The sequence below is a fragment of the Cyanistes caeruleus genome, chromosome 4 (assembly GCF_971803275.1).
Source record: "Cyanistes caeruleus chromosome 4, bCyaCae1.hap1.1, whole genome shotgun sequence".
Lineage (NCBI taxonomy): Eukaryota > Metazoa > Chordata > Aves > Passeriformes > Paridae > Cyanistes > Cyanistes caeruleus.
In genome coordinates, this window is record NC_141704.1 from 60,258,696 (window position 1) to 60,274,121 (window position 15,426).

At 45.3% G+C, this 15,426-nt stretch overlaps 1 protein-coding gene across 12 annotated transcripts; it reads right to left on the bottom strand.

Annotated features, from left to right (window-relative positions):
• Positions 1–15,048, bottom strand: LOC147653687 (uncharacterized). 12 transcript variants are annotated; one of them, XR_015285702.1, is made up of 6 exons: positions 11,601–11,800; positions 9,883–10,089; positions 4,856–4,945; positions 3,966–4,253; positions 3,264–3,606; positions 1–2,759 (listed from the first exon to the last, which is right to left on the bottom strand). XR_015285702.1 is itself a non-coding variant. In XM_086885114.1 (6 exons), the coding sequence occupies exons 3-6, from the start codon at positions 4,868–4,870 to the stop codon at positions 2,754–2,756; spliced, it is 495 nt and encodes a 164-aa protein (XP_086741240.1). In that variant the 5' UTR covers positions 4,871–4,945; positions 9,883–10,089; positions 11,601–11,800; the 3' UTR covers positions 1–2,753. The 12 variants fall into 12 exon arrangements, 5 of the variants coding, with proteins under 5 accessions (XP_086741240.1, XP_086741243.1, XP_086741241.1 ...); XR_015285706.1 differs by having other exon boundaries at positions 9,883–9,981; positions 11,601–11,774; XR_015285705.1 differs by having other exon boundaries at positions 3,966–4,256; positions 9,883–9,981; positions 11,601–11,774.
• Positions 15,049–15,426: the final 378 nt, after the last annotated feature.

Genomic DNA, 15,426 nt, shown 5'->3' on the forward strand with positions numbered 1-15,426 from the left:
TGAAGTTATAAAGTGTGTGTTTATTCACCTCCTTAATATGCACTGCACTGATTACAGGTGATTACAGGCCTTTTATTCACAAAAGCATTGAATACAAATACATATTCATAACTCAGTCTCCACCCACTCTCTGCTTCCTATGTTAATTAGCAAAAAGCAATTAAGCATGCGTAGTTTGTTCTTTGAAAGGGGTTGGTGGTCTTTTTATGGGGAGAGGTCATAAAAGGAGGAAGGAATATAGGTCTTCCTCGTTCTGACCTTTCTACATTTTCAATGCAAATGAACCTCTGCTTAGACTCCCGGTTTCCTGTCTTCAATGAGTTTCTGAATACAGGAGATTTGTAATTGGCTTGTGTTCTTGAAGTCTCTTATCAGATTCTCTGTTTCTCATTACAAGCCCAGCTGAGCAAACATAAGGTTGACAAGCAATTAGTTATTCAAATCTGGGATAGGTAACTATTAACTCCTAATTTTAGCAAAGCCTGTCTATCTATAATTATAGCAAGGCCCATCTATTTATTTTTAATCAGTTTCAGCAAAGCTTATCCTTAGTTAAAATATTAACTTATCTAAAATCCTAAATTCTTCAAAGTTTGTGTCTTAGTCTCCACCTTGAACTTGGGCTGCCCTTGGAGTGCCAAATGCCTCTGACAAACTGACATCAGGAACCTGGGGGGTGAGTTTTGTTTCCCCAGGAAACCCAGGCTGCCATTTGTGTCCAGGGGCCTGTGGCCTCGAGTAGGCTTCTGCCTCTGGAAATTACAAACGGAGCAGGATTCCTCCTGACCCAAGCTGTCCCCACCTAGAACTCAGGCTGCCCTTGGAGTGCCAAACGCCTCTGACAAACGAACATCAGGAAACTGGGGGACTGAGTTTTAACATGAAAAAGGGCCACCTCCGTGTCCAAAGGCACGTGGCTGTGCACAGGCTGCTGCCTCTGAAAATTATGAACAGAGCAGGAGTCCTTCCGGACCCAAGCCACCACCACCTAGAATTCAGGCTGCTCTTGGAGTGCCAAACGCCTCTCACAAGCCAAGATCAGGAATCTGTGAGGGTGAGTTCTGTTTCCCCTGGAAATGGGTTGCAGTTCATGTCCAGGGGCCCATGGCCATGACCATCCTTCTGCCTCTAAAAATTACATATGGAGCAGGATTCCTCCCAGACCCATGCCGTCCTCACACAGAACTCAAGCTGCCGTTGCATTTCCAAATGCATCTGACAGGATGATGTCAGGAACCTGGGGGATGAGTTTACTTTGCCCTGGAAAAGGGCCACCATTTGTGTCCAGTGGCCCATGGCCACGAGTGGGCTTCTGCCTCCTAAAATTATCAACAGAGCAGGATTCCTCCCTGATGAAGCTATCCCCACTTTGAACTCAGGCTGCCCTTGGAGTGGCAAACGCATCTCACAATCTGACATCAGGAACCTGGAGGGGTGAGTTTTTTTTAACATGGAAAAGGGCTCCTGTTTGTGTCCAGGGGCATGTGTCTGCGATCAGGCTTCTGCCTCTAAAAATTACAAATGGAGCAGAATTCCTTCCAAACCCAAGCTGTCCCTATCTAGAACTCAGACTGTCCTTGGGGTGTCAAATATCTCTGCCAAGCTGACATCAGGAACCTGCAGGAGTAAGTTTTCATTCCCCTGGAAAAGGGCCATTGTGCTTACCAAAGGACGTGTGGCCACAAACAAGCTTCTGCCTCAGAGTATTATGAATGGAGCAAGATTCCTCCTGGACCCAAGCTGTCCCCATCTAGAACTTGGGCTGCCCTTGGAGTGCCAAATGCCTCTGACAAGTTGACATCAGGAACCTGGGAGGGTGAGTTTTGTTTCCCCAGGAAAAGGGCCAGAATTTGTGACCAGGGCCCTGTGGCCATGAGTGGAATTCTGCCTTCAAAAATTATGAATGGAGCAGGATTCCTCTCTGACGCAAGCTGTCTCCACCTAGAACTCAGGCTGCCCTTGGAATGCCAAATGCCTCTGACAAACTGACATCAGGAACTTGGGGGGTAAATTTTGTTTTCCCTGGAAAAGGGTCATGGATTGTGTCCAGGGGCATATGGCCATGAGAGGGCTTCTGCCTCCAAAAATTACGAAGAGAGGTGGATTCCTCCCGGACCCAAGCCATCCCCATCCAGAAACTTGGGCTGCCCTTGGAGGGCCACATGCCTTTGACAATTTGACATCAGGAACATGGGAGGGGGCTCCAACACAGCTGATGCCAGAGAGATCTCAGCAAATTGGAACACCACCTTTTCTTCTGGAGTAGCCTGTTCCTGCACAAGACCCAGACTCTTCTCTTGTGGCACCGTCAAAGCATCTATAAGCTGAGAAGTAGCAAATGACAGCTCCTGGAAATTTCTGGGTGTGTGGCTGCAGGAAACACCCTCTAGAACAAACTTGGCTGTCGCCCTGAGACTTACACCTTCTGACAATGTTTTCATAGTTTCTAGCTACTTTCCCAGGAAAGTAACTAAAAACATAGATGTTTATAAATTCCATTAAAGAAATGTCTTTTGATGGACATTTCTCATGACCAGTCTGGTTGGGAAGGTGGAAACCTAAATATCCAATCCCTGGTCCATGTCAAGAATCTATAAATTCTGAAACCACAGAATAAATCGCACTGTTTTTCCTGTCACACATCGAGCTGCATCTGTGTGAATCATTTCGTGTCCAACAGCAACACATGGCCTCCGTTTTTGCCTTCTGGATTTCCCTGCCACCCTACATGCTCAGGGATCAGCAGGTTCTAGTCATCCCTATGTGGAAAGAAAAGAAAGAGAATTCGGAATTAGATGACAGAGAATGCTATTCAGTCAAGGAAGGGGAGATGTAACAAAGTTTCTCCAATGCAATAAGAAGTAAGGGCACTTGGAGAAGTAATTGTCCTCGAAGCAACTGACCAAGGAAAAAAAGAGCTGATGTTCTTACTAGGGAATGAACCATGCAAATTACTGGTGAGCAGACCGCTGAGTATTTCTATTCTTCGGTTTCCAGGCTTAAACCATTGTAAACTGATAAGGAAAATTTGGGGGAAGTCCAGTCCCCTAAAAACCTCCCTCCTTGGACAACTGCCCTCTAAGATAAGACAAAACTAGACTCAGTATACTTACACTAAGCTGTTTACCATTTCCTACTTAGGGACCCCACCTTATCACTCTCTTAAGCATTGGTCATTTTACGCAGGCCTACAATCATCGGTCGCCAACCTAATTATCCAACTTCCGATAAAAATTGTCCAACTACAGTCAGGCAGCTCTCACCAACGCTCGGGCAGGCCTGAAGAAGGCTCTTGCTGAAATATCCCAAGGCTGGACATCTTCCTCCTGCTGCTCCAAAACTCCTGATGCCACAGGCTTCCCTGAGAATTGGAACTCCACCTTTTCTTTGCCACCTGCCTGCTCCAGCACAACACAAAGGCTCTTCTCCTGGGGCACGACCACAGCATCCTCAAAGCCCTGGACAGGCACGTGACAGCTCCAGGAAATTGCCCCTGCCTTTGTGGCTGCAGGAAACACCCCCTGGAACGGCTCTGGACTCCAGTTTTGCCATCGCAATTTTCTGGGCCAATCTGCATGCTCAGGCATCAGGAGGTTCTGCACAAAACTATGGGGAAAGGAAAGAAAGAGAATTTGGAATTAGATGACAAAGAATGCTTCTTCTCCCAGTCAAGGCAGGAGCGATGTAACAAAGTTTCTCCAATGCACTAAGCACCAGTAATAACGGCATTTGCAGAAGAAATTCTTCTACAAGCACTTGTCCTAGCAATAAAAATCCCCTGGTGCAACTAGGGAATGAATTATCTAGATTACTGCGTAGAAAACCCCAGGAACCTTTATCCTACTGCCTAGCCAGGCTCAAACTATTCCATCTAAACTGATTGGGAAATTACTAGAAAAGCTAGGTACATTTTTAATGAAAACTTTGCAGCTCTACTACCACTCTGGACCAGGAATCACTCCTACCTTACAGAGGCCCACGCATCTGAGGGTGCAGGCAGTCGTCTCTTAAGGGTCTCCTCCTTCTTCCTCTTCCTGCTCCTGCACTGCCTGCTCCACACACTCAGCTGCCCATGGAAACGCTGCTGCCTTTGTGCCTGGAGGATCGATTGTTTCAGCAGTGTCAATGTCCTGCCCTATGGCACCGCCACCCTTTCCTGGTACGCAGGGTCCTGGAACTCTGCGGTCCCTCAGAATCTCTGGCTTTCCTCTGGGTTCTGGGAGCTCAGTTTTGGATGCCTAGTTTTTTACGTTCTGCTTTAATAAAAAAAAGGTTTTGTACCTTGCTTCTCCGTTTCTGCCTTTGAATACATTATCTGTGTTCTATGTGTTTTACAGTGGACAAATTATTTTGTAAATGTCATTCTGAGAACCTTTCTTGTGTCATTGCTTTATTACTGTTGCAACTCTTAGTAGTTCACATCCTAGGTTATACACCATCTTTTCTAGATTAGGAGTTGAAAATACACTATACAGTTATTCATTTCCCCCGTGTACAAGATGTAGTTACACAAATTTTTCTTTTTATTTTTCTTGCAAAATTAGGGTAATTTCTTTTTGGTTTATATCTTTCCCTTCTGAACTCATTGGTTTCCATTTTTCACTTCCTCTACTCAGATGACCTTTCCTCTGTTTTATTCTTGTCGTTATTTACCAATCCTTCCATACTGCTTTACAGAGATGCAGCTGTTGCAACATGTACTTATTAGATCTTTTTATTGTTTTGATTTATACCTTGCTAAGTTGATAATACGTGTATTTTACATTTCTGTCAACTGTGTAATTTTTACATTTTTAAGGGAAAATGTTTTAAACCTATTCCTCATCTCCAAATTTAAAAAAAATAGTTTCATTACCCGTCCAGTAGCCATAAAGTAGATGTGTATCCGTCATCTATAAATAAAGCAAGCTTTTGGTTTGACTCACACATTTAGACTTTTTTTATCCTGTATGAAATAAAGTAGAAAAAATATGCTATTACAGATATATCTTCAACTGCATATCACTTTTAACCTTGAGGGAAGACTCTGCATTATTGAACAGAACCAATTTAGGCAGTGCAGCTCCAGATTAACACATGATCAGAACCTTAGACTGGTAATTAAGAGCAGAAAATAGTTTGGATACCACCACAAGGCCACAGCGCATTCTCCTGTTGTCATTGCCACCATCAGAGTAAAACTGGAATCAAGCAATCCCATTCCATTACAACCAACCTTATGCTGCAAAGGTGGAGCCTCTCAGAAATGACAGACGTGGCAGAGGTTTCCCATGTGTGAAGGCATCCTCCCTTTCCAGAGGAATTGCAAGTTCCCCTCTCCCCACTCCATTCCATCCATAAACAGAGCACTGACAATCCATAATGATGATTATACACTGCAGCACTGGGATGTACTTTGCTCCTTAGGTAGATCTAAATCTGGAAGTTGCTCAGCCTCTTGTGCCCTCTCCAAGTGAGAATTTGTAACTTTTCTTCCAACAATAATCCAGACAAACTACTTTGTTAACTGCTCCAAGTAATTACCAGAAGATTTTGCTGTGTTTTTCTATAATGTTTTATTTAACCCAAGTTAAATAAGTACCATTTTGCAAATACTGACGCTTTTACATTTGAAATTCCCACCACACTACAGAGATTGGATAGGTGATCTTCAAACTTCATAGGTTAGGATATTGGCCACAGAGTATCAATAAATAACAAGTATCAGGACAAAAAAATAATCCAATATACACTCCCCAAAATCCACCCTCTTTTTTTTTATTTTGTTTTATTTCTCTTTTATTTTATTTGTATTCTGGAAGAAAAGAATTTGACAGCACTACCATGCATACAACAAGGTGACCCAGGCATGAAGATGAGCAAGCTGATGGTCCTTCTGATTCCAGTTTTCAAGGGTGACATTAGTGGGACACTGCTCGGAGCACTGCTTACACAGCGCTTATGTTAGGATGAAGCTTACAGAACAGACTAAAATGGTTTTTTATTGGTCTTGAAGGGGCAATTTCTTCCACAAAACATCCAAGACTTCTCAGGGAACAGAAGGGACCACACTGTGCTGTGCAAGGCTACCATGATTTAAGAGTCCAGACAAAATATTGCAATATTCAAATAACCTTGGCATTAACAGCAAAGGGGCAGTGCAATTTCCATAGCTACATAAGGAAAGGATGTGTGTAGATCCAGCTCTGAAGCAAAGCCCAGCTACAAGATACATTTGTTTTCTACGTTTGCAGAGAGTCTTTTTCTCCTGCCCAGACCATCCTCTCCAGGATGACTGCAACAAACTCAAAAACACACAACTCATCCAAACCTACCATGAAGATCAGTGCATTCAGCTGCTTCTACAAAACACTTTTCAATTGACACACTTTTCTATTTACTCTGAAAACTAACAGGATATTTATGTGGCATAATTATAAACAAATTAAATTAAACATTTTAAAGAGGTAATTTAAAATTAAATTTTAAAAAATTAATTTCATTTCAATTAAATCTAATTTTTAAAAAGACTTTCAGCTTGAACATAACTATCATATATAGTATGGTATGTAACATATGCTTGTTACAAGCTGCATAGTTCATACTACGATCCCTCTTTCTTTTTAGTTTCACCTTGGAAAATAGAATTCCAAGCAGCTCTTGAAATCAACCTTTTCCAAGAGCTCCTTTTGTATCCTTTAGTCACTCTGAAAGATAACCACGTAACAAGAAAAGAAAGAGCTGAAGGAAAATATTCAGTATTGCATTTGCCCTGAAACTAAGAATTTATAACCGTACATTTTTACAAATATGATTTTACACAAGAGATGGGGAATGAAGTTTTCCCTCCACACTAAAGAAGTGGATGTGGCCTTAGCCATGGCTGCAGTACCTCCAAGGCTGTAACTGCTCTGCCAGGGGTTTATCCATGGCCACGGCTGTGATGTGCTCCAGCACGACCCCATGCACACGCACTGATGTTTCAAGGGGCACCTGCTGAGCATGGCCTTATCCACAGCCACAGCGGCTTTGGGTTTATCCTGGGGCCACAATCCCTTCTTGGGCACAGACATAACCACGGCCACAGATGCTCTGAGAGGTTCCTGCTCTGCCATGGGCTTATCCCCAGCCACTGATGCCTGGGGGTATCCTGTTCCCATGGGGGCTCATCCACAGCTCACAGTTCTCTTGACTTCAGCTCACACTGGAGTTCCAGCAGCACAGAAACAGCAGCGCTGCCCTGGTGTCGTGGTTTTAAACCACTAACTAAGAAAATTATTTACTTCTTGCTGTGAGATATGGATTAGAATAAGAGCAAAACAGGCATACAACTTAAAAGGGAAAAAAAAGAAAGTTTATTGACAAACTACAATAATAAGAACACCAGAATAAACTTTCAGAAAAACTTTTCTATCTCTTATCTACCTACTATTTTCTTGTTCACATGACAACAGAGACAAAAACTCTGGAACTCTGATGGTTAAAACAGTTCCAATTCTTGCTAGTATGTTCACCAGTCTTTATAGAGAAACAGAAGTTTCTTCCTGTTAATTTATGGAGTTTCTTACAAGAAAACTATTTTTGTTATAGTTTTCTATTGCCTTAATGTTAGCTGCTCAGAGCTGCTATATTAGAGTTCACTCTTCCTATTTTCACATCACTCTGAAGTAAGTATGGGCCATGTGTCTAGAGATAACATTTTTAAGGATAAGTTATTCAAAGGCAAAAAAAAGAAAAAAAGTCTTCTTCATCTGTTTCTGTGAGCTTCACTAGAAAACAGTTTTCTCATAGCCTCTCAGGGCTTCAAATCTCTCAACAGTTTTCTCATGGCCTCTCAAGGCTTTTAATCTCTTAGTACTTCACTATACTATAATTACTCTTTACTCAAATTTATACTTTGAACACTATTCCTCTCTAGATCTTATATCATGAATTAAAGGAGTTCTTTTTAGGACTTTATTGTCCATCTCCATAGTTTTAACAGGGAGATATTTCAGCTTAATTAAAGCATCTTTTTAATTCTCTACCTTTCTTGAAGCTTCTTTTCTTTCTTGTCACTGGTAGTTTATAAAGTCTCTTTTCATGTTGATCTCTCTCTTTCTCTCTCTTTCTGGATAAAAAGATTAATCCGCAAGTCTCATCTGGGTAATGAAAGAGTTAACATCTTGCCCAGGCTTTTGTAGATGGTTTGGAGATCTCTGCCGAACAGGAGCTGGAGCCGTCTGCGATGGAAGGTTCTTCATGGCTGCTCTGGAGCGTGTGGTCGCTGTTCTAACCTGCTGCAAGTCCAAGGCTTCCCTCTTCCTTCACTGGGCAGTTTCTAGTGAATGTAGTTACAGCAAAACTTGCAGCCGAGCCAGAGATCGGCTCGGCCCGGCCCGGAGAAAACCTTCCCCAGGCCCCCCCATCTCCCGGCCGGGAGACGGGGCAGGCCCGGCCCCATCCCCGCCCGGCCGCATGGCCTGGGCAGGGACAGGAGGCCTGGAGCTCTGCCACCCTCCACAGCCAGAAACAAAGAGCCTAGAGAGCTCTGCTTTTACATTTTAAGGTAGGGTTCACAAGTTGATCCCACTTTTCAATGGCTTAAACTGCTGTCAATTCCCAGCAATGACCGATAATTGGTCAGGAGAAAAGACTCCAAGCACTTCCCAGCAACTCCAACTCTCTTAAAGGTAAAGTAACTCCATGACACCTGGCCACCTCCCAGCCCAGGTCTGTCACCATGGCTGTCATCCGTGTCCCCAGGCACAGCACAGGAAGAGGAGAAGCACTACAGACTGCAGCAAAATCAAAATGAAACCCCTAACGAGCTCCATGGCAGGCACGGGAGCCTGACCACAACAGCGCCAACAGCTCTAAATCCAACCCAGCACATTCCAGCCAAAGCTGCTGTTAACTCAAACCCTTCAAGCTCCATGTCAGGCACCAAAAAGGACTCTCATGGTTTAACCCCAGATGGCAACTCATCCCACACAGCTGCTCGCTCACTCCCCCACAGTGCAATGGGGGAGAGAATCAGCAAAAGGATAAAACTCACAGGTTGAGACAAACACAGTTTAATAGCAAAAAGAAAAACAATGCACACAAACACAGCAAAATAAGGAATCTATTCCCCACCTGCAGGCAGATGTTCAGCCATCTCCAGGAAAGCAGGGCTCACCCACATGTAATGGTAACTTGGAATGGCAAATACCATCACTCCTGAAATCCCTCACTTCCCTCTTTCTCCAGCTTTACGTGCTGAACAGGATGCCATGCAGCCTGGGATATTCCTTGGGTCCCTTGGGGTAAGCAGTGTCCCCTCCCAACTCCTTGTGCTCACCCAGCCCACTCCCTGGTGGGTGGGGTGAGATGCAGAAAAGGCCTTGATGCTGTGTAAACACTGCTCAGCAATAGTGAAACCATGCCTGTGCTTGTGACACTGTCTCGGCTCCCATCCAAAAGAATGCCCATAGCACCTACTATGAAAATAAATAACTTTACCCCAGGCCAACCAGCTCAGCTCAGTAGCTTCACAAATCCTGGTTTCCATACCAAAATAAACCTCAGTTGACCATATTCCATATTGTCAAGTGCTGAAAACGGCACTAATTTGTAACAAGTTTCACAACCTTTTGTTTAAGGTTCTGTAGTTCCCCATTTCCACCGCTCATCCCTTGACAAGCAACCAACAACCAAACCTCCTTTGCAGCTCTCTGTGACACTGAGGCTGCCAGTGCCATGGTGTGCAGCACAAAACACAGGGGATGGTGCTAGTGAAGCAAAGAACCACTGCCATACACTGCTCAAGCTCCCTGTGAAACCAGTGAAATATATCCTGTCATTCAATTTAAATACTCAAATTTTACGTAACCATTTGAACCTCTCATACCTAGAATTCTCTCATTACTAAAATTCACATACCAGTCTTTGGTACTGGCAGGGAAAAAGTAGCCCCTAATCATTGCAAACGTGGCCACTGCATATTCCAAGATATTGGCACACCACAGGAGATGAATCCAGCTGTCAAAAATGATGGTAGGTGAGAAGTGGAAGAAGCATTTGTAAACCAAAGTACATGGGTAATGATCCACGCCTGAAGTCCATTGATTTCCTATTTATTTATGATACCTAAAATATGAAGAAAAAAGTGAGTCTTAGTGACCCTGCATTAATACAGCTTTTAATTAATATGGGTATGCACACAATACACAGAGGCTCCATCAGGTGCTCACGAAATGACTTCTCTCTTCTCATCCCCGCAGCCAAATACCCTGCGCCACTTTTCCAAATGTTCCATTAGACTCTGCTGTACCCACCAGCCTTTGTTAGGCTGAGTTTTTCTCCTCAAAAAACTGAATTTAGACTCTCTCCCAAACCCTAGTAACTATAGTAACAAGTGAGTAGCAACTATAGCACCCTTTCTAACAGTCCACACAACGCATTTTGTTCAAGTCCCTTGGCTTAATGGAGCTTGAACAGGTAAAACTATCTTGGTCAAATACCAGCAAGAGTTCACTGACAATTTGAAGTGCCAAAATTATCAACCAGTACTTTTCCACTGATGGAGAAGTGCCTACCACATCAACAGTTTGACTAATCATAAGAGATAGAAATGCTACACTTTATTCTAAAAGATGACACAGATTGCTTCCTGGTTTTGTTTGAACTGAACGTGTGGGGAAGGTGAGACCATTTATGTTCACATTTCCTCTGGCTACACAATGGTTATTAAAGACTCTAAGAACAGACACACTACAATTTCAGAAGATAGCGAAGTGTGCATGTATTTCAAGGAAAACCTTCCCAGCAGCGGGGACAGCACCTTCTTGTACACCTCCCACTTAGCCAGGGAGAAATTTATGGCAGAAGTCAGGAATGCACACAAAACCACGTAGAAGAGAGAGAATGTATTTACTGTAAATACATACAAGACAAAACCCTTCAAAACACTATCCCATATGCACATACACCACTTCTAATAAGTTTCTATTCAGTATTGGATAAGCCGATATGGCAATATAGAGCTGTTGTCATTTCAGACTAGTAATACATATAACCTATTATACAGTTCTAGAAATGTATTTCATGTAAGCCTGTCATCCCATTTTTGGTGGAGAGACAGGACAGCTGGTAACTACATTCAGCTCCTTGTCCTTTGATTTTGATCTATTTCTTGTCTATTAATTTGAAACAAATGGGTATTGTTGTTATACAGTTACTATTTCTTAAAAACCTCAAAAAGGAATATGTCACACAAGGAATATTTGTGCATATTCCCTACATACTTATTTCCTAACTACATAAGCTTTATTTGGATTCCAAAATGGCTTGTAACGTGTGAAACACTACAGGGCAAATGCCAGTGCAACATTCCACCATCCTTTGTGCAAAACGATTCATCCAACAGCTGTGTGAGAAACCAAACTCTGCATCCAGATCATACCTCAATAATGTACCTGAAAAGTGACCCAAAAGGAATAAGTGCCAGCAGCCTCCCTACAGGTCAGCATGAAAGTCCTGTTCCAGATGTCAGACAGATGCTTATTTCCCGTCAGCAAGTACAGATGTAGATCAGTTAGAGAGCACAGGTACTGGGCCCGACACCACGCCGCGAGGGGCACTCATTAGGGGCCACTCACCGGGGCTCACTCCCTCGCACGGGGTCAGACAATCCCTTGCCAGGGCTCGGTTCCTCTCTCGCCGTGGCCGCTCCTTTGCCGGGGGTTGGCTCCTCCCTCGCCGTGGGTCTGTCGGTCCCTCTCTCGTCAGAGCCCGCTCCCCGGGGCCGCGCCGGCCGCCGCCGCTCCGACTCTGCCGCACCAACGGCCCCTCAGCCGGGACCGGCCCCTCCGCGCCCCGCCCCCTCCCAACGGTCCCAGCCAATCCCCGCCCGCCCCGCCCGTTCCAAGGCTCCCCATTGGTGGCCGAGCAGCGCGAGGGGTACAGGCCCCGCCCCCCGTCCCGGTGCTCGCGCCGAGGCTTCGACTGTAGCCGGGACAGCGGCGGCCGCGGGGTCCCGCGCGCAGCGGCCGTTACTCCATGGCTGCGCTGCCAGCTCCGCCCGGAACGCGGGGGCAGGAGGCGCTTCGGCCGCCGGGCACGAGCCATCGCTAAATAAAACCAAACCTTCTGGAAGAGTGGGAACTGGTGTCCAAGGAAATACTTTACACCTGCACTTGGGACACAACGTTCCCCTGCAGCGCTATGGGCTGGTTACTTTAGGCGGCTGCAGAGCCCTTAAGGGGAACTGGGCCCACTTGTCTTGTTACCAAAGCTGCCAAAGAGTCCCTAAATCAGACTGGGCCCCCTGGAGTTGTTACTAAACTCTCCCCATTCCACTGATGGTTCTGTGCAATTTCCAATGGCCCCACAAAAAAGGCCTTGGGCTGCTGGCCAAGAGGTGCTGAACACGAGCCCAGGTGCGCCCAGGTGGCCAGGAAGGACAATGGCATCCTGGCCTGTGCCAGCAATAGTGTGGCCAGCACGACCAGGGCAGTGACCGTCCCCCTGTTCTGGGCACCGCTGAAGCCCCACTTTGAATCCTGGGGTCAGTTTTGGGTTCCTCACTACAAGAAAGACTTTGAGGTGCTGGACTGTGTCCAGAGAAAGGAATTGAGCTGGGGCGGGCTCTGGAGCACAGGTCAGATGAGAAGCGGCTGAGCGAGATGGGAGACTCAGCCTGTAGGAAAATGGTCTCAGGGAGGACCTTCTCTCTCCCTACAGCTCCCTGGAAGGATACTCACTTGGGGAGGGGGTGGATTCCTAAAGATAAAGTATCTATCCCATAACCCTTTGTGCCAAAATGATCGTCACTGTGTCTTTAGGATTTGACAGCTGGGACACCTTGAGGAGGATGGAGGGGTTTGCTTTAGGGCACATGGTTTTAAAGGCTGCCTAGGCAATTGCACATCCTGCAAATGTGTATGTCTGCCCGAGACTTTGTGGGGGGTGGGTCCTGCCTGTCAGAGACTGGAAAAGGTAATCTTTTTTGAGACGTCCTGGGAGGCTTGGAATGTGTGCTAGGGGTAGATCAGACCTTGCTCTGGAGAGGTAGTGCTCTGTCCCACAATGTCTGCCAGTCCCAGCACACTGGAGGCAGCCCCAGTTTTGCCTAACCCAGTCTCTGAGAGGCCAGGGGACCAGAAGTCCCTCCTGGGAGGAAGGCCCAGGATGGGCTGAAAACTTTTGGAGTCACCACAAGGAAGTGTGGATCACCACAAGGGAAGCACGTGGTACTTTAGCCCTACCTTCACCTTGGAGTTTTGTATCACTGGAACCCAGGTCTCAGGAGATAGATGTCTGTTTTTCTTATCCTTCCTGCCTTCCTGGTTTTCTTTTTCTTCTTCTCTCTCAAAGATTTTATTATGTTTAAAGATTTTTTATGTTCAAGGTGTTAAGAATAATATGTTACAGTTGCTGTTTGTAAACCCCTTATTTACCTTGTACCCCTGTCCCAGGTTTACTTACCTTGTACCCCTGTCGCAAATTGCTGTACCCCACATTTCTTGTTCCTTGTTCAGCCAGGCCCTGCCCCCTCTCCCAAGTTGCTGTACCCTGTGTTTCTTGTTCTGTGTTCAGCCAGGCACTGCCCCCACTGCTCCTAGACTCCCACATGGCAACATTGCATCCCTGCCCCGGGTTGCTGTACCGTCCTGAGGAGGAAGATGACATAAGGACTTTTATGCAAACGAGAGAGACCAGAGACTTATGGGATGCACCCAGACTGGAAAAAACCCCGAAACAACGAGCCACGCAAAAGGGAAGGAATAAAACCAGCACCATCTAACAAGGGAGACCCAGAGGAGTCCCCTGACTTCTTTCCAGAGGCCGACGTAACCTCGAGGAGACTCGACTGGGATGACAGCCTAGACTACGAGCCCGAAAGAACGAGTCTTCCTGGGGATTCCCATGAGGAAGGAAGGCCCAGCTCTGCCCTAGTGACAAAGCTGCACAGATCCTTCTTTTCTGCGGTGTCCAGTGGGAACAGTGGTGGTGTGCGTTAGGTTTTGTTTACTCTTTTCACAATGTTCCTTAATTTTCTGTAGCTTGCCAGTCAGCTTTTGTGTGCGTTTTGCCTCCTGAGAATATCTGGTTGGGATTTTCTCCTCTGCATCCACCCAGAGCAAAATAATCTTGGTTTAATCCTGGAATTCAGTAGCTGGGATGTAACGCTGCCTGCTTCCCTTCAGCCGGCGGATCAGGGCAGTCAGTTGCATGGTTTCTGTGGGAGCTTTTGTGCATTTGGCTATGGGACTTTGCTATGCTGCAATTCAGCAATGTGATGGATTCTGCCTGCCCCCACCGACCATGACAGACCCTTGCCCCGCCCCCACCGGCCATTGAGAGGCCCTGCCCCCGCTCCCTATCGGCCATGACAGATCCTGTCCAATGCCTCCCGCGATTTGCCTTGGCCCCGCCCCCTGGCCCCACCCCTGTCAGCAGCGCCCCCTGCCGAGTGTGGTCATAACTGCACCAAAGGGCAAACGCTGCTCAGCGGGGGGAAACTCCTGTGCTTGTGTTGTTGTTTGTTCTGTCTCCTCTATACATATTTCATACCAAAGAACTGTTACTCCTTCTCCTGCATGTTTGCTTGGAAGCCCCATAACTTTCAAAGTTATAAAGATTTAGAAGGAAGCATCTTCTTTCCGTCCCAGGAAGGCTCCCACCTTCCTTGCCAGACAGTTGACTTTTAAGCAAGACACTTCATGAAAAAAAACCTGGGAAAATTTCATGATTTCATTTACTACATGATTTCACATATAAAGAAACCAGGCTATCTTTCCATTTCACTGGCATTTTCACAAAGGTAAGTGCATTAAAATTTGAATTCTACCCTTTGCTTCTCAAGCAGTGCATTCCTTTGTCTTTTAGTACAAAAGGAACAAAGTCATTATAGGTAACAGCGGCAGAATACGCTGTGTTACTGTCACAGGGACTACCCGCTCACTTCACCAGCTCCTGTCTGCTGTTTATTGATGCCCAGTGAAGAGGAGTCACTTTTTCTTTCTCTGGTTGTCTAACATATCCTGCTTCTTCCAGCAGTTTGCATTGCTCTGGCTTTCCACACCATAGATGAGAAAAAAAAATGAAAAATACATTTACTTACAATTTTTTCAATATTCTCCAATCTGGTGCCAATTATATCCTAAAGAAAAAATTTATCTCAGTAAGCATCACCCAGCAGTTCCTACTTGAGCAAATTCTATATTGCATTCAATGGAAACCTTATAAAAAGAGTGGGGCTGTGCCCTGAGGAGTAGAAGTTTCTACTTAACAAACCTGCCTGAAATGCTTTTGTTTTATTCATAATAGTAGCTGTAATTTTTCTTCTTCCACTACAGGGAGAAAATGAAACTGAAAATGTTTCCTTTGTAAAAACGGAAGCTTTGTAACAATGGACCTCTCTTCCTAGGTAAAATGTGTCATGGTCCTTGGAGAATTGGCAATCACCACTCACAGGACATT